Genomic DNA, 24250 nt, shown 5'->3' with positions numbered 1-24250 from the left:
AAGTGTTAACAGTTATTATCGAGATAGTTTAAAATACACACTATTGGACTATTGGTGCAAATAAATCCATGCACGTGTACAGGCGCTATTTATAATATGTCCTGTAAATTCAAAATTGGATTAGGCAGGAATGGTAATTTGAACAAAAATACTTTGCATTTTTTATGTAGACGTCAGTTGGGACCAAGTAGGAAAAAGGAAATCAAACAATTGACTTTTAACCATTTATATTTGTATAAATCAATGACATGTTATATATTATAATAGGTATCCATGGTTTCTTTAATTCAATTAATATTATTGTTAATGAACTAAAAATGTGTTTTAATAATTAAATTCTGTGCTATCAATAATGACATGCCTATATACAATTTTGTTAAATTCATCACTGCCATTTTTAATTTATTCAAGTTCAATTCAAGTTAAATTTCACCTAAAGGCTACTTATCGTATTTAGTATATTTGAATATAAATAACCTGCACCTTTATTGTTGTTTTATTTTACCTATGACAATAAATAAAACGTTGACTCATTTTTTGTTGACAGTTTTTCGACATACATATTATTTGAAAGTTTACTGATACATACGTCCATACTTAGCCAAGTACAGAAGGTACATTTTTGTGTGGAAATGTTGTTTTTACCTACATTTAATATTCGTATATTGCATTATGCTTGGCTTGAATATTGTACATGAGAACAAAAGTACTTAAGTACTTAAAATTATCTAATATTAAACATATATGTACTTTAGGGATTTACAATTAGAATTACAAAATATTTACGAAAGACGTTATTTCAGATTTCTTTTAGAAATTACCATAACATAATATTAGGCTTGCTAAACAATCTCTAAATATATCTGGGCGATCGGCGAATTTCTTTGATACATATACATTAGATTCTTCAAAAGATTTAAAATGTGGGAAAGGTTTTTGAGGTTTGGTTTGCCAGTCATATAATTAATAGATTATACTTAATTTTCGTACTAAAGATTCGCATTTCATACAAATTAAGTAGGTATACAATAGTACACAAAGAATAACCAAATCCATGCAGTTATCATAGAAAAGGCCTATAACATAATCAATAATCAGTAATCACACATAATATACATACCTCTCGTACACAAAAAAAATACACCAATAATATTGTTTTGACTTATGTGTCATCAAACTCATCAATACCATCTTCAATAATTATTGGATGAAGAAGAGTAACACTATTATATTTACTAGGTATGTTGGTAATTACTAATTACCAGGGTTCTAAATGGACCAGAGCGCCGTTCCGGTTCATGAAATCCCGAAAATTATCGCTCCGTCTCTTGGAAAAAATAATTTGAAGCTGGATATGTCATATTCATATTTTAACAAAAATCTAACACACTCATTTTTATAAAATATATATAACATTAGATAACTATGTTAATATTTTCTGAAAATTTCTTGGCGCTCCGGTTCGTAAAATTTTTCATTTCGAGCGCTGAATTACCTAGAATATATATTATGGTTTATATTTTACTGTTTATGTAGTCCTTGAACTCCTCGCCTCGTTCGTTTGTTAAAAGTTAAAAAAAAATACATATAATTATTACATTAAATTGATTACATGTTTCTATAAAATAATTTATAATAAATATTAATTAGTGTTATTGATTTCACCAATAGTGATTTACTTTCCTGAAAGGCATCAAAGTGTTAGCTATTTTTCTTCACAGTGTTTTGCCTCAAAAAACTACATATTATGCTTAATTTTTGACACATTTAATACGAACACACGTTAAAAACCATTTGATTACACATAAATTTACCTATCAAAACAGGTAACTGATAAAACCAACGCAACGCCACAAATTTAAACAGTGTTCCCATTTTTAATCTAACAAAAATAGTATTTTTTTTTATTCAAATTAATTACCAAACATTATTTATAACACTTAGTTACTACTTACGTATTAATGTTTTTTTCTAATTACCTAAAATTATATCGATGCAGTTATGATTACTCGACCTAGAAAGCCATTGCGGAGGGATGGGTTAACGACGACTAATCCTGTCATGTACCTACTGCTGGAAATATATTAAGTACATATTGTTTTTTTTAAAACAAAATACACTATGCCATACAATATTAAATTTGAACACAAAAATATTTAGATTCCTTTTCCAGAAATAGTTATAGACATCTGATAAAAATCTGTAAAAATCGCCCTTATTTCAATGTTGGTAGAGCTCATTTATAATATACAATATTATTATATATATATTGTATATTTTTACAATAAACATCAACTGGCGTCTGGCTATTAATATAAGTATGCGATGGGCAGATACAAATAATAGAATGACGTAGGTATTCAAATTAATGCAATTTGTAAATTAACCCTTATTACAATGTGGGTAAAATTCATTTCTCCATCGCTTTCATAGTATGTTTTTATCTGTTTATTATTATGGAAGAAAAATATATTAGTATTAGAGGACTCGGACAGGCTAACAATAATTATTATTATAGCTTGTGAATTCTTGACTGTTTTCATTTCTCGACTTACGCGAATTCTCGAAATGGAGAATATCTGATTGGTTTTTTGATTTCTCAAGAATTCTCGATATTCTAAAATTAATACTGATGATTAAAATATTCTAGTGGGTGTTTTCAAGTTATGTATGTTCAATATTTATTAATATATATAAAATATACAAAAATTGTTAGCAAGTTCAAGTAGGCATTATAACTAAATATTTGGCAATAGCCGGACGTCGGTTAGTAATTAAGGTAATTAATATTTCTTCATTTAAAACACAAAAATCAATAGCCAATAATAACGTAATTTGATAAGCATTTCATGTAGAACCCGCTCGTTTAAATTATCGCAATTATGTAGGAGGCTCGTAGATTAATTGGTTAAAGCATATTGGCGCGATAATCCCGTCGAGCATCGTATTTTTTCAAATGTGATTTTTTCTAGTGGATGTATGTTTAACATATTTATTTGTTTTTAAGTGTTTTTTTACCAATAACAAGTGTTTTATTATCGATGAATAACTAATAAGTAATATATTTTTTCAGGGCTGTAAAATAATACAGAATTAAAATGGACGAAAGCAATTCGGGAGTTCCCCAAGCGGGGAACGGTTCCCAGAACAACGGTGAAGTGAAAAACATCAGAAATATCTTCGGCGGGAGGACGTACGACAAGAAAGCACACGCCATGGACTTGGGTGCCAGATTCAAGAAGGTGTCTTCTACCCTAGATGAGCTGTGAGTATCTTGTTCAAAATAATTAGATTATCTACATATTTTGCTTTGTATGTACATAATGAGTCACAAGTGATGAAGATGTAAACAGATTTGAATCAAATAACACGTATTTACAGGAGCAAGATAATATATTCCTTGCAGTGGTAAAAACATGATGTTTTAATTAGGTAGATATCAACTTTATACAGGGCAACTATTTCTGTTATTTTAAATTAGGTATCTTCCTAAATCATAAATGCCATCATAAAGTTACAATAATTAACAATTTATTTTTCCATGCATCTTTAGATTGACTTTCCACCAAGAAATACTAAAAAAACACTTTATTTAAATTACAAATTTTAGCTTATCTGCGAAAAACACATAAATATATGGCACACTCTCGACATATTGAATCCCTTTACTGCGTCTAACACACATTGAAAAAAATCAACACCTTATTTTTGCCATACGCAGGTTTCCAACGCCCACGATGGCCGCGCGGCATAAGCGTTGGACTATCATGCCGTGGGTCCCAGGTTCGAATCCTGGGTCTGGCAAGTACACATATTGTTTTTCAATATGTGTGTGAGTCAGGGTATGGACCTTATAGGTTGAGCAAGTGGCTGACATCCATTTCTCGTAAAAACAAAATCTGTTAATACAAACCTCTACTCTGTGGAGGCCCATATGATCCTATTAGGATCGGACATGGTCGAAGAAGGTTTCCAACCTATGGCTCCAGAGCAAATTCTGACAATTTACCGTGAAGGTAATTAATTAATAACACGCGTGGGTAGATGGATTCCCAAGCATATTAAAAAAAAAACTGTTAGGTATTTACTCATTGTTACATAATACATATATTGAAGACAAATAGCACTATGGTATTACTTCAAGTGTACAATATTTTGGTTTGACCCTTTTTCCATCACAAATATCGTTTAATGACGCTTCAGCGCTTAAAATGGAAATTTTACGAACCGGGGCGCTCGATAATTTTCTGAAAATACCTAGTAGTGTGTTCGATTTTTTTGTTATATTAACGAATAAATGCAATAATAGTCTTTAAACTTCTGATATGCATATATACTATAGATCGGGGACGTAAAAATCAGCGCCGCAGATAAAACAAGTTTCATTTCTTTGAAATATATTGTCAAAAATTGTATTTTCCTCTTTTCTTACTTTCCATTAGCTATAAACGGTCAGCCTAGCCCTATTCCCACGGGAGCCACTGCTTTGTACTTATAGATTATGTATCATTTACGATGGACTAATTAGTCAATTTAGCTGGATATTGGTGATCCACAGAGCAGTTTAATATTACAATATAATAATACCAATCGCTACCAATTAATAAAGATAATTCTCAGGTACATACTGATAATAGCAGCTGTGAAAAATTATCTGTCATTCTTGTGAGTACATTCGATATTTGATAATATTGATATATTTTAATGATAAACTTTCCACGATATCATTTATTATTCATGTGTGTATGCAATAATAAACAATATGTTCAATTAGATACTGTAAAACAGTGTTTCTCAACCGTTTTAAATCTACGGACCATTGAAAATAGGAGAAATGTTTTGCGGTCCGCTAAGATAGAAATAAACATATTATTTATATAACACAATTTTAATTTTCCGGTGTGGTTCGGGTGGATAAAAGGGTACATATATTAATTAATAATAGAAATTCTGAAATTATGAGTAATGGTTTAAAAAAATTAATGCTGGCTTCAGCGTTGTTTCGAAGAGACGACGCGCTGCATTCACATCCATTTGGTTTCTCTATTTAATTTTTATGACTGACATGGTTGAAAAAGTATTCTAACATGAATATGTAGTCGAAAATGAGGACAATAATTTGATGGCTTTGTAATTAAGGGGTGGATACTCCTCTCCAGTGACATCCAAAACTGAGCCAATGTTTTTATTTTATGTCTGGACACCTGTGTCCGGAAATTTGTACGTATTCACCGTGGAATGTTGTATCGGAAATATATGGTATATTTAAGACCGTCCAACCTCTTTGGGTCGTATAGTACTGAGATAAAATTCATGTCTAAATAAAACACGGTTCTTGTCGGTTTACAGAAAGCCAGCGGCAGAATTTTGAAAATAGCCCATATACTGGATTATTTGACAGTTTCTTGAATACATGAATTTTGCCAAAATCGGAGATGACCGTATAGTATAATATGGTCATCTCTTTCCGATAAGAAAGCTCACAGCAAACTGTGCTACGGTGAAATGTAATACGTACAATTTACATGTAACCCTGGAAACATTTTACATTTTTTTTAAAATTTTAAAACGCGGTTGATTTGTCACGTAAAACCATTAATCTATTTTAAGAATAAAAACACAGTCTACAACCACTTACAGGTGGCATTTGGACGCCAACAATTCGCGGACCACCGGTTAAGAAACGCTGCTGTAAAAGACAATTTCAGTTATCAATGATTTGCAATATTTTGCAGTACCAATCTACCATGGAATTCCCAATACAAAGTCCGGCTTGGTTACGACCCGACGGAGTCACGAGTATCGAAAGTCTGTCACAAACCGCTTTCCACACACCTAATATTATTTTAATAGACAAACTTAACTTCATAGATATTGTTGCACCTATATAATATTGTCTTTGATTGCGCTGCTGGGTTATTTTATTTCATTAATAAATAGTCCAGACAGGCGGCAAAATTTCCGGATTTGAAATTTCGCAATAAATTCTTTGGTAGACGGCGTGGTCAGTTTTCAGGTAAATGTCAGAGGATATTATTCATTCTATATTTGAGACCAAGTTGGTTCAGCATACCATTTAGTATTATTGAAAGCTATGTGATAACTGATAACTGTGTACGTTTTGAAAATTATTGCCAAATTGCCTATTGTAATCGTTTAGTAATCAAGTGGGTTTAATAAAACATTTTTTAGCATCTTAAAATCTTAGCCATGGTATTGAAGTAGAAGATTCTGAAGACGCCTACGACGTCCGCGCGGCTTAAGCGTCGGCCTATAGAATTGTGGGTCCAAGGTTCGAATCCGGGGTCTGGCAAATATACATATTGTTTTTTTCAATTTGCGTATGAGTCAGAGTATGGGACCTAATAGGTTGAGCAAGTGGCTGACATCCATTTCTCGTAAAAACCAAAATCTGTTAATACAAACCTCCATTCTGCGGAGGCCCATTTATGATCGTATTAGGATCGGACATGGTCGAAAGAAAGAAGTACACTGTACAGGTATAGCAATCGATATCCGTACCGAACGAAAGTTTCCATACAAAAGTATCGAAATATTGGTCAAAAGAAAGTGATTGTTATAACGCCTGTACAGGACATTGGACATTGCTGGAAAATTAGACGTAATTCTACGCCATAAATATTTTATATTATGTAGATCTTCCTAAATCATTTGGCGATCATCGTGTCTGCCAGGCAGCAAGAATGTTGTTCGGAAGTTCAACGAAAAATTCAGATGATTTGAGAATGTAACATTCTTTTAATCTTTTTGAAAAAAAAATACGACACCCAGCGGATTCGCACCAAATTACATTTCCAACTAAGCCACGTGCATCCTATCTAAATACGACAAAATTAATTAGTAGTTGTTACGTAATATGGAAGCGATCAGGAAATTATTTAAGAAACATAAAAAGTTGTCAAAAATCAATTTTCTTTTGGCTCTCTTTCTTATGATTTTACCGAGGCTTTTACTGTGACTTGCTGTCACATCACCTCTTCTCTTCTAGAAGGGGATCCGCCGATCACGTCCTCACTCCAATTCGGTTAAAGAACTTTACAATTTTGCCAAGCTCTTCCGTCTTACCCACCGCCAGGGCACCTTCCAATTCATCGACATTCTCAAAGATATCCGCAATTCGCAGCTGTACTCTTATATCGTTCATACTTAGGCCATTGTACAGCTATTTTCAATTTCAATGTCAACAATTTTTTATTTTTAAAATATTGTGGACATTACAAATCATAAGTTTACGACGTTCACAACATGACACTTAGAAACAAAAACATATAAAACAGTATTACATAAAAAAAAGATATAGATCAGTATAGAGATAGATAGTATGTTATTAAACAGTTGAAATGTGTAAATACAAAAAATATAATTTAGATAGGTACAAGAAAGTACACCGGATGAGTTAAGCAGACCCTATTTTAAGAATTTATAAAACAACGTCTACCTATACTCATCTCACGTAGGTGGAATATATCAACAACCGAAGCAATTTCGCTGAATATAGTTATCGCCCTCCCAATAATTGGCATTACCAGTGGCATGCTGGTTCTGCACCCTGGGAGAATAAACAACTGATGGTCTCTATTATTATGAGGTACTACTATTATTATCTCTATATTTATGTACAATGTCCACCAAAACATCACATTCATCGCATTTCTTCGAATCGCTTCTTCCCATGCGGACACCAAATCTTTTACGCGTCGTGTGACCTGTTCTTAGCCTCAGTATCACCATAAGCTCATTTCAATTTGGCTCTCTTAAAAATACTGATTGTAGAGTTATTGCCCTTTTCCTTTTGCACACAAGGTCAATAATTTATTGCTCCATTGCTGGTTTCCGATGATTGTTTTGCGTCCATGTCATCAATTCAGATTCTTCCGTAATAAATTTAATTGATGCAAACATTTTTTATGCACACCACGGTTTGATAATATCTTTCAAGTTTAAATTAGTTTACGAGAATATTGTCAATTGATTCCAACGACTTTGAACCGCGGATCAATTAATGTGTATGACTTAACAGCGAAACTGAAGTGTGCCAGTTAAAAGAACGAATAAAATTGATCGACTGGTTGCTGTAGCCACGCGTTATTGCGAAGTCTATTTAAATTCACGCAATAATTAATTGTCTACATATTATTACTGTACCTAGTAGGGTTTTCATAAATGTAAAATAATTATTATTAATTATTGTCCAAGGAACTCAAATTAAAACGGAGTCCCTAGCTAATTAATTTGATGCCATTAAGAGCGTACTGCAGTGAAACGGCAAATAATTTTCAACAATAGGTGCGGCAAAATTTCGCACTCGTCGTCCCTCGCCAATCCATAGATAATATACATAAACGCCAATCGGAGACCGATAGTCGAGGTGCGCGCACTTCGATTTGTTTTGTCATGGCGTCGGAGGAATATATTCTTAAATCATGTAAAGATGACTAAAAAACTTGACGTATGTATTTGAAAAAGAAAACATGTCAACGAATATACTATTATTATTACTAATATAACAATAAACATAACATTAAATGGACGCATGTTGAATTTTTATGACAAATTATATTTCGTTCGGCACGCGTCATTTGCACAATCCGCGCATCGCCTAGCCACGATCTTTCCTCAACTGAAGTATAGCCTTAAGCGGGCTAAAAATTCCACCACCCACTATTTATTAGTTTTAATTTTTATATAAATTCATAACCTACTTAAATTATATCTATCAGTGGCGAAGGGTGGAAATAGGCTTTTAAGATTCGCCATGAATAGTGCGCACTAAACTTTGACAGTCATACGCATTTGTTTTCATTTGAAATAACACTACTTTACAGATGGTGTTGATTAGTTTTAGCTAGAAATATTAGAAAACTAGATTAGATAAGCCATAATAGATAATACTTATTAAAAAAATACTCGTCTACCTATAAAATATCTAAATTTTTGCAATTAAATTGGCCACCTTATAGAAAGAACAATATTTTGAATATATTATAGTTTAGTTCAGGCAGGGTTGAAATGATTTTTAAAAACTAACCAATATCATATTATGTAAATTGTGGTTTTAGTTCAATAAAAACAAATAGGTCTAACTAACAAAGTTTAATGTGCACTATTCATGGCGGATCTCAACAGCCTACCTCCACCCTTCGGCGTATGATATCTATATCTTTGAACCAGTATGTCATATGTACAATTTTGCAGAAAATTAGTTTAATACAGATCATATCTTTGATCTAAGCTGAAACTTGAAATTCCTAAAACCAAAAAACCGAAAATCTATAGTGGAGAATTATATCGAATGGCTGAAAAATGTATACGTGTATTTTTTCGAATTATTGGTTCTTCGCGGTGGGTTTCCAGAGAAATGAAAAAAAATTATGCCGTCCATTTATTTTCCGAGATAACAAAAGACAAACATGTCACTACTTTGATATATGTAGGAGCGTTTGCTTTTTATATACGCTAAGCAACGATTCCTATGAATTTTGAAATTGAGAATTTGCGTTTATACATTTTTGTTTAAGAGCGTACTTCAGTGAAACGGTAAATAATTTAATTTTTAATTTAATTAATTTAACAGTAGGTGCGACGAAATTTCTCACTAGTCGCCAATCGGAGATCGACCGTCGAGGTGTCCGCACGTCGATTTGCTTTGTCATGGCGTCGGATGAAAATATTCTTAAATCGTGTAAAGATGACTAAAAAACGTTACGTATGTAGTTAAAAAAGAAAAAGTGTCAATGAATGTACTATTATTATTGGTAATATAACAATAAACATAACATTAAATGGAAGTATGTTGTATTTTTATGACAAATTATATTTTGTTCGGCACGCGTCATTTGCACAACCCGCGCATCGCCTAGCTACGATCTTTTTAGACCATGCCTCAACTGAAGTATAGCCTTAATAATTAAACATACACGAAATATTCGTCTTTGCCCTGTCTTCGTCATTCACATTTTCATTATGTTTTCTCTAATGCGTTATAAATAATCCAAGATGTTGTTTATATATATATTCTATCTTAATCATGGGTTAACTAATCCTCAGATCGTAATCGTTCCTATCGATTCAATCAGCAAAGACATTTCTCAATTCTAAACATTCTGATTTCATTTAGATTTAAAAACTATTTTTTTTAATATTACATTTTAAAGATGCGTCCCTATATGCAGATTTTATTCATTGATGTCTTTGTTTTATTACACTGGAATGCAGTCCAGACCAATAGACAAGTACTCAATAAACACTCATTGGATGTGTACAGTAAGATTTTACGAATCTCATACGTCGGTGGTTCCCAATCATCTTTGTTTGGACCCCTGACCTATTTTGCAGAATCTCTGGATTGAGGGTAATTCGATTGCACCATTCTTCTTGTGCTGGGGTAGAGTATACGCTTCACAACTTTATTTTTTTTACATATAATCTATCTATTCATTTATTTATTACTACATAATAATTTAATATAACCAGGTAAATAGGCGTAATAATGTAGTAAAGTTATAAAACGTATACTCTAATAGCCTTATACAAGCGTTTTTTACACAATTTTATTTTTAAATGTCATAACACATTATGTCTAAATATATCCCTCGCTTTGAAGAAAGCACATTGGAAAATTCAGTAATTATTTGTGAAAAGTAAAAAATGGACATTTTTAATATAACATAATATTTCTCGATAAAAGTCACAGTTTTTTACGTTTTTTTCCTTGTACACACATAAAAAAATCGCCTGTGGCGCAATTTTACTTATTTAGTAGATATAATATAGGTACATTATAACATTGTACTTACGCGATACCTACTACATATTTTCAAATTTTTAAGCCTGTATTCGGTCAAAAAATATTTCATAAAATAACACTAGTACTTTGTAGTTGATATTAGCGATGGGGGGGGGGGGCATATTTTTTGTTAACATGGATCTGTGAAATAGAATTTCATTAAAAGTTCAGATACAGGGATAAGACGTAATAAAAACCAGTAATTTTCACTTAATTTTTTGATTACAAAAAAAAAATATGGGCATTTGTGTAAAATCATTTTAAATATAAAGTCGTTTTTATACATATATTTAAACAGCTGTGTACGTATATAATTATGCTAGGCTAAATAGGACAAATAGATAGAGCAAATAATTAACAATGATGTGGCCAAGATCCACCGCGGATGGTGGAGCTAGTGTCAATAATATGTAAACCTCCATATTATTAAAAATGTTGTAAGTAATTGAATAATTTCAATTTTTCTCGTCTTTTCTATATATATAAACTAAATTGTCAATACGAGTCTTAACGAGTATTTGTTTATTCAAAATTAATTACGTACACATTTTCTCCAGCATATTTTATTTTAAATTGTACAATACAATATTGTTTTTAATAAAATAATAATATTGATATCGAATAGGTGCATTACGTTAGTAGGCGTGTAAAATCAAACGTAAAATTGATAATGACTTTATGACATCCGTTTGCTACTTGTATCATAGATAATAATCATTCCGCGAGGAATTTATTAATCTCTATGGTAAATCTTAATCGGGGCCATGGTCTTTGTTTTATTGTATTACATGAATTGTTATTATTGTTGTTTATTACTGTTTTATACTAGAATTATTAGGCAGTGTGTCAAGTCTAAAATATAGAACTTTGACATCTAAATTAAGACGCTGATTATTTTTAATAACAAATTTGATTGGTGTTACGATCATATTGTTAAGGTCAGATTGAAGTCTGCTCTTCCGTTTTTTTAACTAATAATTAAGTAGATGTAATATAATATCTTACATGATCGCATGTCAACCATAGCGATGACGTTAGTGTATCCTGGATTTAAAAATGTACAGTTCAAACTATTCAATAGTCACGAAATTATCCGTAATAGCGTATGCAAATAAACAGATTTTAGGTAACCGTTATGATAATTCAAATAATCATTTATATAATATTTTTATAAGTATATAAGTATAGATTTGAAGAATATATTTGGATGTCGCTATGTACCGTCGCGTCGGTTTTTCTTTACACAAATCCACACGCGCAGTCGGATTTCGACAAAATTTGGACAGTAGACGGAGGCTGACAAGCCAGAGTGCGTGGTCTGCACTCGATCTCGAATTTCAGATTTAACCCGTTGCACCCCGCGGACAGTTTTACGGTTTTTGCGAAAAATGCCGCCGCGTGCAGGCCCTGAAACGCGGATGTTAATGTTGCAACCTCCATTTGTTTTATTAAAAATGTCGCTAGAGTGTGTACATTTAAAAAATATTGGCGTTTATTTCAGCTCGATCGGAGGTCAAATGGCAAAGTTAGATGCAAATAATTGTGTTATTAGAATCGCTAATCGGCAGGGAGCCAACCGAACCGGCGCGGCGTGGGCGACATAGTGCTGCCACATTAGATCGGAATGCTTCACTCACGGACAATTGTATGTAGCGGCATCAAGAGTTGGGAGTAGTAAACATCTATATATTTTGGCACCAAATGGAAAAGCCACAAATATTGTATATTGAAAAGCCCTGGAATAATGGATTGGATATTTATATTATGGATGGATATTTATATTATATAGAAAAGCCTTAAAATAATAAATTGAATATGTACTACGTACTTTTTAAGATATCTAAATAAAAATAAAAATTTCTGATATTATATTTTTTTACTTTTTTAAATTCAATCTTTTGCACTCTACGTACTTATTAAATTTAGAATTTTTAATTTCAAATATTAAAACATTCCACTCCTGGGCAGCGCCGGGTGCTGCTAGTAAGCTAATAATCATGACTGAAATGATTTCATGTAATGTATTTGATATTTACCATAAAACATCCGATGAAACATGTAGTTGCTACTTTGGCAGACATCCTCCGACTGCGTGATGACGCTGTGATTTTCTCTAGGTAGAGCTATTAATTGCAATAATATTGAAATTAATATTATAGACCAAAATATTTAATTTCCAACTTAAACAAAAACAAATTAACTTTATTTATAGATTAAGTTAATTTATAAGTATATAAAGCATAGGTATATTATTAATTCAATAAAACGCAATTCTATAGAACTAATTCTATTGTTATCAACAATTAAACGCCACGGAGGGAAATTGTCAACTCGTGAAAATGTTGACAATGTCCCTCTGTGACTGACGAAACTGGTCCAGTTTAATATTTAATAAAAATGGAATTATTAAGTACTATAAAATTGCGTTTTATAAAAAAAAATACAGTGCATTTCCACCATGACTATTGAGTTAACATCATAAAAGAATTAATTGAGTTAGCATTTACTTGGTAGAATTCCATTTTACAAGAAATGAAAATATATTTAATATTAAATTCTACAGGTTTTTAAAAGGTTTGTCGATAGCTATTTTGGTTGTAACACCATTATCAAAGATAGTCTTGATAATGGTGTTACAACCGAAATAGCTATCGACAAACCTTTTAAAACCTGTAGAATTTAATATTAATTAAATTTTCATTTCTTGTATCATAAAAGAAAATACATTATAATACGAGTATATAATTAAATAGTGTCACGATACGTAAGCATAAAAGAAACAATACGATTACCACTGATATTTCTTTAGTATTTCGACGCAAACTTTTGATATTTAATTTGGCACAAAAAATAATTAGCTTCTGTTTACGGAAATCTGATATCTATCATTCAAAGATTTATATTTTTTTTAATTTTTAGTTCAACGTTGATGCGAATTTGTGCGCTTTAATAAAGGCAATATTCCTCTTGATAGATCTTTGTATTTGAATAAAAGGGCCTTCGTATTATGTTTATGAACGCCCCAGACCTAATGACTCAACGCGTGTCCGATACACTTTTCCGTCGGCCGCTACATTCTCAAGCCGCCGATACACTTGTTTTTATTACCGCAGCCAGTTTTATATTCTAATTTATAACGCAAAATTATGCGTTGACTCATTAGATCTGGGCGTTCATAAACGTAATAAAAGGGCCCCTTTATTCGAATACAAAGGCCTCATATATTATTCAATTCATTTTTTTTTTTAACATATTCTGGACATTACAAATTACAAGTTTAAGACGTTCACAACATGACATTTAGAAACAAAGGTATATAAATATAGTAGTGTTACATAAAAAAGAGATATATCAGTAGATGAATTAGATAGGTACAAGGAAGTACACCGGATGAGTTAAGCAGACCCTATTTTAAAATTTTATAAAACAACATCCACCTAAACTCATTCTCACGTAGGTGGAATATATCAACACCCGAAGCAATTTCGTTGAACATAGTTATCACTCTCCCAATTGGCATTACCAGTGGCAGGTTGGTTCTGCACCTTGGGAGAATAAACAACTGGTGGTCTCTATTTCTAAGATAGTTATCAGGGACACACAGGTCAACACTGCCCAGAATGGCATCAACCCATTTTGTTTGTGAACGTATTTTTGAGAAATCTAATTATTGTGAAGTAGGTAAATGTTCAGCATTCTCTGGTCATTTAATAATCAAAAGATAATAATTACTATAAGTAATTTGATGAAACCAAGTTGATTAAAATAATCTAAACAAAACACGATATATTATAATATATGCCAGTGACTTGCGGTGACTTTTGATTGTAGGGATTCTGTTTAAAAAAAAATACACGTTTACCTACTATCTGTTATAATAATTTATCTGCTAAAGATTTTGCAACTACATAATTGGATCATAGCGAGCAACCGATTACGAAGGTTGGTGTGATTTATTACTGAGTGTTGCAATAATCGCATAATATTTATAATATACAATGTCAATAGTATCTGACAATCAATTAAAAAGGTCACAAGCAAAGTATAAATTATATAACCATGCGAAGCCGTATAGTTTGGTAAAAATTACAATAAAAATAAATGCATACTTATTATTCATAGTAATTTATGGAATACTTCTGGGACGCTCTTCATCTACAGAATCTATGGACCGCACGCCACCGATAGATACCTCCCTATTACGGTACTTCTACGATTTTAAAGAATACACGAATTTCGTTACTTTAGCATCACTTTTGTTGATTGTTTTAACTCTTATTTCGATTCAATTACTTCTTAATTAATATTAATCAATCTTTTGATTGATTAGTTGATTTTTTTGAAGAAAGATATTGCATATTAAAAGTCGGTCTATTCTCTATTCAGTCACAAATTCATTACGCAATGCCACTTACAACGTTTAAAATAATATGTACATTATATTTTTCTTACTATTTCATAATAATTTAATATAAAAAAAAACTATTTCTACACAACTGAAACACACAAGATGGCGGCTCTCGTGGTGCAGTGCGTAAGGCGCTGGCCTTCCATCCCGGAGTTCCGGGTTCGATCCCAGTGAGGTCAAAATATATTTACATATTGTAAAATGTAAATTCCTCAAGCCTGTGAGTTTTACCACTATTATTGGGCTTCACGGCCTGTTGTGGTGTTTAACCCTTTGGCTGCTATGATGTTGTGCAAAATCCGGTCGAGGATTGCTACCAATAATTGTAGATAAATCAAAGTATTGTATTATTTTTGATTCTGCGAAATCGGAATATTATGAAAACACGTTACGTAATTAATTTATCGTTTTGAATAGATAACGAGGCAAGTAATTGACATATCTCTTTCTCGCTCTATCATACGGGCGATCGCGAGAGCGAGCGAAATGCACGATCCGCGCACAGAGTTTTGATTTTTATCAGTTATTGGAAACAATCGGTTATTCCAGACGAGGGATAAAACAAAGTAGTGGAATTAGGAAACTACCCGGCTGAAAAGAAAATTTTTGCATGGTGGCCTCGTTAAAAAATCGCGTACAATATGCGTGATTTGTGAAAAAGGTCTTCATGGTGTTTGTTTATTGGAACATTTAAAATATGTATTGCAAATGATTTTATTTCATTATTTTTTTTATAAATGAAACTGTTTTTATATAGCACAAATTCACTCTACTTTAAACACTGAGTTGAGTAAAAGTCTTTCCCATTATTTCAAATGCATAAAATAAAATAAAACATTGTCCTTCCACCAAGAATTTGACTGTAAACATTTTTTTATATGGTAAACTGAAATTTGTATTTGGAATTGTTTTTGATGAAATGTTTTGTGATGCCATGAAAAAAATAAAATAGTTATAAGTTCTAAACCTACCCAGTCACAAAACATTTTATATGAATCGGGTTATATTACACAACAATAGAATTAAATAGATAAAACAATGTTTCGTACCACTGGTGCAGTAGTATGTTCCCAAATTAACTTAACATTTCAGGCATCAAAAGCAAAACTACGATTGTTGTTAGCATTTCTAGCCATTATCAAAAACAACGATATATCGTTGCGGAGCATTCTAAGGGTTAATAAAAAATGCGTATTCCTCCACTATAAATGCATGCAAATATAAATAATATGTAGGTAATTTAATAACCCGGAACTGCTAAATATCATAGACTACCTATCTATTATCTGCGATACCATGAATTCTATTATTAATTCCTAAATTTGAATTTTCGAATTCTTAATTTTAAGTAAAGTTTTAAGTGAAAGTAGTCACTATTTGACATTTAAGTATTTATTGTCAAATTTGACCTTGACACTGAGGGTCGTGTAAAATAAAATCCTATTGATGTGATGTCAATCTCAACTTTTTATTAATCAATGTCCTCTACATGCACGTAGGCAGCGCTATATCAACCTATGATCGATTTATATTGGTTACGTGTACATTGTACGTATTACAGTTCGCCGTGAGCTTTCTTATCGTAAAGAGATGACTATATACTATTATACAGTCATCTTTATAGCACCGAGATGAAAAAACTAAGCGTTGTTCGTGGAGAATTTTCATAGCCGATTTTGGCAAAATTCATTAATTCAAGAATTAAGACCTAAACTAACCTAACCTAACCTAATAAATAGTCAAGTATATCGGCTATTTTCAAAATTTGTTTGCCACTGGCTTCCTGTAAACCGACAAGAACCGTATTTTATTTAGACATGATTTTTATCTCAGTACTATACGACTCAAAGAGGTTGGACGGTCTTTAATATACGACTGTATTATTTCCGATACAACATTTCACGGTGCAGTTGCGATACGGCGAAGTGCATACTTACAAAAACGGGACACGTTTTATGTTGACTTATTTTGTAAATCTATGCTTGGCTCTTGTATCTATATGAATAGGGATTGCAATACCGAATGAAAATACCAATTCTGGTATTTCAGTATTTCCTATTGAATATCGGTATTCGTGAAATAAATAAAAAATAGAAGTATCTACCAATAAATATAGACATTAATATCTCTATAAAATATTAATATGTAAGTATCTAATAGAAAAAATATCTAAATAAGTACAGATTATAACGTAAACCTTTAAAAATAGGTAACGGTAAGATATGGTGGAGGTGTTGATGTTTACAAATACTTAGTATTTGAATGATTGGCACTTTCTTCTTCGAATGATCTTTCAATAAATTTATATTATTATGAAGTGATCTACACCACACCACAGACGATTTCACCTATTTTTTTTATTATTCTATTGCACTTTTTACACTTACACGTCTAATGGCAACGGAAGTAAACTAGACATCGCGTAATCCAACAAAAATGTGCAGTCCTGGTAAACTTTTATGTTAGATAATACGTTTTGACTCAGATTCCAATACCGAATATGTCGGTATTGTGTGATTTTTAAAACCGGTATTTCGATATTGAAAAATACTGAGATACCGGTTTTAAAATACCAGTATTGCAGTCCCTATATATGAACGTTTGTATTAGTCCACATATTATAATAACGATTAAAGTGGATTTCTTACGCGAATAATGACACATTCAACTTCTATTGATGTTTAATTTTTGTTTTGTTTTAAACAAATGCACGTTTTCATAATGTCGAACGTTCGAATTGCTACACAAGCAACTGAGTAAAGAAACATTGTTGCTAGCATATAATCGACACTTTTGGAACGACAAAAATCTTTAGTTTCCGTCTATTGTTTAAACTTTTTGCATTCAACTAACTAAAAAATATGCATCAATGCTAAAAGTTACTAACTGCCCGGTTGAAGTTAAACTCTCTCATGGTCAAATTTAATGCATCCGACTGACATTGTTTAAAAAAAATGGGTATAACCTGGTTTATATTGGTATGTTATTATTTTACGTGGAAGAATTTATTCTACTGTAAAAATGTGAAAATGTTTACGCTGTTAGTGTTTATTTAATAGTAAGTACAGTTTTAAGTTGGAGATACTGAAATGGATCAAAAAGTCTCGTTTGTTATGAATGAGTTCATAACCCGAAACCGATGGATACCAACATGACTTGTAAAATTATTGTCTTCCATTACGTCGCAGCGTAGTTAGCCTACACTGGGCCTTCGTCGCGAAAGCTCAAAATTACATTAGCAAATTCTAACGACGATCGTCTATCACGATCGTGAAACGTCACTTTGGATCGTTCCCACCAGTCGTGGTCAAAATAGTTATTATCTTAGTGCCCGATTCACTCACCAATCAGTGACAGTTGGGTCAAAGATTACTAGCCACTGACACTACGTCTCTTTTATTTTTACTTTCAAATTTGTTAGGTACCTACCCATTTACTTAATTTAATATTTATTTTCAGCTGCTTTAAACAAACAAATACACCTGCGCATATATCCTATACACAAGGCTGCTATCGGCGGCTATCGAGGGTAGCTTATCATATTTATGTATTGAGGTGGTTAATTGTCTGATCTGTCAAAAAGTGCTACGTTTCAACAGCACCTTTTTTGGCTGTGTTAACTTTTAGAGCGAGATAGACAGTTTAGACGGCTAACTTATTGTAACAATTATAGTACCTCAATACCTAAATATGATAAACTACCCTCAATACCCGCCGATAGCAGTGTATAGAATAGATGCGTTGATATACTTAATTGACATACACACCATCTACTGAGAATTAGAGCATTTCCACAAAACCTACTCTCAAACAGTGGTGGTTTTAGGTACATAGGTCTGTTGCGCTGACAGGTTTGTTGGTACCCTTGTGAAAATTTTACTTTTGCGATAGACCACCATAAAAATATGTATTACAGTAGATATACAATACAACAATAGTTATATTTTCAGTATTTTTATGCATCGATTATTTTTTAAACAAAGATGTCAATATTCTCTAATAAAGCGATCACATCGTGTTCTTTGTGGAAAACCGCCATTGATCTCAAAATTTGTAATATTAGTTCCTTCAATTGCCGCCCCTATGCAACGCATGACCCGCAAACCCACACGCCACCTTCTTTTTCTTCGGATTTGCTTACTCGTCGCCGATTGATAATAGTAGTTTTATTACCTTCGACAAATTGCTATTCTCCACTGAGAAGAAAATCCGTAGACCCTTCAACTGGCCATTCCAATGAGTGTGTCTGTACGTGTCGGTCTTTCCAAAATTTCAGCGAACTATCGGAATAAAGTCAAAGAGTTTTATGATGCTCGTACGTTTCAATTCACGCACAATGCCAAGAGTCTATCGTGGACTTATAACTCTTCCAGGATACACACCGACTTTGGAAAGGAAAAAGGGCGTAACCCTCAGTTTTTTCAAAATAGGTTTTATGTATTGCATAATAATGTTGTGTACGACTAAATACACATTTTGCCCAAATAGGGATTGCAATATTTGCAATATCGAATGAAAATGTCAATACTGGTTTTTCGGTATTTATTAATGAATATCGGTATTAATACTGGTATTTCTTAAACATTAAAAAAAACAAAAGTAGGTGCTTATCAATAAATATAGATATTAAAATCTTTTTAAAATATTATTTTATAGAAAAAACCTACATACCTACCTACATTTATTATGTTGATCATAATAGTAGAACTAGTGATTTTTTACAAATAATTTTAATATATTGATAATTTTAACTAAAGCCCTCAAAAGTTCATCAAGTGCAAATAAATCCGGCTGCAGGAAAAGCTTCTTAAATTCAACGCTTGTACCGTCATCAATAATTATAGTATAATTGAACATGTTTGTCACGGATGTTTTCTATTTCGAAATAATATTATGATGATTCATCCCGACACAGGGCTCGAAATGGACCGGAGCGCTGTTCCTGTTCGTGAAATCGGTAAAATTATCGCTCCGTCTATAAGCTATATAATAGAAAATCTCACACAGTTATTTTTATGAAATACACATAAAATATCTTCAGAAAACTGTCGAGCACTCGGGTTCGTAAACTTTTCCATTTCGAGCGCTGTCCCGACAATGACTTTGACTTATAATATATAAATATATTTGATGAAATTTGTTTTATTATTTTTTTCACCTCTGTTGGATTCACTCAATATATTTGTATTTTAGCAGCACATAACTTATAATTCATTTTCAAAAACGTAAACGAGTGTGCTCTCTCAATACCGAATATTCCGGTATTTTGGATTTTTAAAACAAGTATTTCGGTATTGATAAATACTGGAATACCGGTTTTGAAATACCGGTATTACAATCCCTATGCCCAAAAGATGTAAGCCGCAAATGCCAATTTATTATCTAAATTTAAAAAAAAGTGAGTAATTAAAAAAAAGAAGGAATTGACATGGGAAAAATGACTTAATCATCATTTAGTCGGCTTTTTTTTAAATTTACTAAACAATTAATATCAGATTAGGAATATAAAAACTTAACTAGAATTAATTAATTATCATACACTTCAAGGTTATGTCTATTTCGTATTTTAACTTTGACCGAAAACCATAACAAAAACGTTTTTGTGCCTCCTGTAAAATTTGATTTGTGTTGATTACGCCCTTTTTCCTTTGGTCGAATTCACGATAGTGCCCATGGTCGTAGTGGAAATTCATAGCTTCTTACTCCAGTATTGCTAATATAATTTTCACCACATCTAAAATGCAACGCGTAATTTGATGAATTCTTAAGTATGTAAATACCTACATACCTACCTGCATACATCACGTCATGAACGCTTAAGAGATAAGCTAAATTAGCAATATAAGATTGTGTCCATTATTACAAAAAATGTTACTGAACTTCCTGTCGCAAAGTGGTTTATGTATCACAAACCAGTTGAAAGCCTCGACAATATAAATGTTATTTACCATATTATCAATAATTATCAAGAATATTTTCATTTATTTATTTTTACCGAAAAACGGTTGCTAATTTTTTCTGTTTGGATACTACACAAGTGATTCATATTAAGTATATTTTATTTGCCCTAAAATTAATACGTAGTCATTCAAATAAATTTATTTACGATATCATTGTATTCACTCGATGACAGTTAATTTACAAGAAACTAGCATAACCTCAAAAATATATCTATTTGAAAAAATCCCAGAATAAATATTGGTACGAGTAGCATTCGAACTCGAACGAATTTCGGAAATTGGTGTGAAGTATTTCCTATAATTACGTTTTAATTGAGTTTTTTCAAATTATAAGCGAGAGCACTCACCCGGAAAATGAAAAATGTGAGTTAAAGTCCCAGTGGCTTCAACTTTTTTTTCTAATAACTATGCGAGGTTGAAAAAAACTGTGAGTTTTATATAATTACTTTCACGATTCTTACGTGTATTTAGTGTTGAATAAAAAAAAAATATTATCGCCGTTATTATAAAATAAATATCTGTTACATAACATTTATTTCGTCAAAAAGAGAGATCATTACATTTCTTGTATATTTAGGCATTTTTGGAAATATTCATTCATTCATTCTAACCATGTCCGATCCTAATAGGATCATAATATGAGCCTTCACAGAGTGGAGGTTTGCATTAATGGATTTAGTTTTTCACGAGAAATGGATGTCAGCCACTTGTGAAAACCTATTAGGTCCATACTCTGACTCATACACAATATGAAAAACAATATGACTGTGAACTTGCCTCGAACTCGAACTCGAGCCTAGGACCCCCGACGCTATAGGCCGACGCTTCAACCTTTAGGAAAAATAAGGTTCCAATATTCATATTGTTATTAACAAAGCAGTATGTTTTAAACAATTTTATTTTCATTTAATACAATTTCTTGTGTTCATTGAATTCGTATAAAGATTCTAAGTCATTTAATACAAATATTTGTATCTATAGTCTAAGGCAGTGGTCGGCAAACCACGGCTCGCGAGCCACATGTGGCTCTTTGGCCCCTTGGGTGTGGCTCTGCCACAAATGACCACGTACGGGCTAAAACAGTGAAAGATATAACAGTCAACATGTCTTCAAATATAACCAACCAGCAAGTCGAAGATCTTAAATTGGTTTCAACTTTATCAATAGTAGTTAACGTGACTCTTGTGACATACACGATACAGCACAAGTTTCACGTTTTGTACAATTTATTTCATTTACATGTCTAAAGGAAGAAGTTGTAGGATTATTGCCATTCAAATATCAAACACGTGGAGAGGATATTGCAAATGCTGTAATTGAGTGTATGGAAAAACATCATATTCCACTCGATAAAATTGTATCAATTTCAGCAGCAAGTATGAGCTAAGTATGCTAACAACATACAAATCTGACTTATCCAAACTTTTCAAGGAGATGCAAGGCCATTGTTCACATTAACTGTTTGTTAGTCATTGTCATGATTTAATTTTATAGATACCTTACCTACAATTCAATTTTTATCAATAAATAAGATCATTATGTATTAAGAATGATATGATGTTAACAGTGTATCTACCTATATAGTAGGTTTGAGAAATTTGGCTCTTAAAAAAAATCTCAATCGTTGTACTGTTGATATTTGGCTCTGTTGACTAATGAGTTTGCCGACCACTGGTCTAAGGTGACAGCTTTGTTGTCGTGCAATAATCAATGTCAGGTATTATAAATATTTACTATACCTAAACGTGCCTTTTAATGTTGTGCAACTTATTATTCCACTCCAATGTGTCAACATAAAATACATAACAAAATAAATATTATGAATTTATTATACAATATACTTTTGTGAAGGCTGCCCAATAGTCGAGAAATGATTCGTTAAGCCGAATCCACATTTATACCGCACCACGTTTGGTTACGAGGTCTTTTTTCATAGGGAACAGAACCCGGTAATAAATGTGGACACGGCTTTACAGGCACTGTATTTTGCTATAGTAACTAGGCTCCGTCACATCACTATGCATCGCGTACTCCGTTCGCCAGCCTATACAAACGTAGCATGACGTGGTATTCTCGGGTGACAAAGGTTTTTTGACCGAGTCCGATTCGGTTTTACCACTGATTACGAATCTGCCAGATGCAATGATGACTCTTAGACAAACGTAACAAAGACAACTTGGTAAATTGGCGGCCAAAAAGGTTTTTTGATAATCTTTCATTAACCGTTATCCTTACAGAAAGTTTTGAAATGAAATACATAAAAAAATGTATTCTAACCATAATTTTGGTAAGTTAAACGGTTTTACCACAGTTTGAAAAAATAATATTAGCATTTAGATCTATTTTCGTTTATTCAATTTGTATTGCTAAGATAAAGTAAACAATCCTGTTACACTGCTAGATGAAGACCTTCTTAAACGCAATCTACTCTTGTCGGTTACTCGTTCTTCACTGCCACATATTTCTACTGAACCTTATTATTACATCAATCCAGCGTACCTTGATGCGGCCTTTTGGTTATTGTATGCCCTGCGGTGTTTCTAAACCGGTGGTCCGCGAATTTTTGGCGTCCAAATGCCGATCCTAAAAATTCCAATAAAAATTTCTAAACCCGTGCACCTGGAAGTATTTGTGTATTATTTTATTGTTTTTAAACTAGATTAATGGTTTTACGTAATGAAATATTATAATATGTTACTATATAAATAATATTTTTTATTTCTGGGTTAGCGATCCGCCAAGAGTATCTCCTATTTTTAGTGGTCCGCAGGTATAAAAAGGTTGATAAACACTGCTATAGTACCAATGGTACATCATAATATATTATCTGTATAATAAAACCACCAATTTCCACTCTTAACTTTGTCGTTAATACTTATCGTATATCCCCCAGCGCTCGAAATGGAAATCTTTACGAACCGAATCGCTCATTAATTTTCCGAAAATATTAAGATTCATCCAATTGTATGTACATTTCATTAAAAATGTGTACCTATACTATACAATTTTCTGTTATATGTCCCACCTAGCACAGACGGTCAAATTATTATTTCCACGAGAGTGAGTGTCGTTGAC

General features: G+C 32.3%; 1 protein-coding gene across 1 annotated transcript in view; it reads left to right on the top strand.

Annotated features, from left to right (window-relative positions):
* Nucleotides 1-24250, top strand: part of LOC147065267 (multidrug resistance protein homolog 49-like) — a 126537-nt gene that overhangs the window by 10431 nt on the left and 91856 nt on the right. The window contains exon 2 of the mRNA XM_085956355.1: nucleotides 3074-3265. Coding sequence (XP_085812481.1) covers nucleotides 3099-3265 — 167 coding nt within the window. The 5' untranslated portion in view covers nucleotides 3074-3098. The remainder of the gene's footprint in view (nucleotides 1-3073; nucleotides 3266-24250) is intronic.

Source organism: Rhyacophila brunnea, unplaced genomic scaffold (assembly GCF_057557595.1).
Source record: "Rhyacophila brunnea isolate RB1 unplaced genomic scaffold, BYU_Rbru_1.0 scaffold_6, whole genome shotgun sequence".
Classification (NCBI taxonomy): Eukaryota; Metazoa; Arthropoda; class Insecta; order Trichoptera; family Rhyacophilidae; genus Rhyacophila; species Rhyacophila brunnea.
This window is presented reverse-complemented; position numbering and strand designations above follow the sequence as displayed.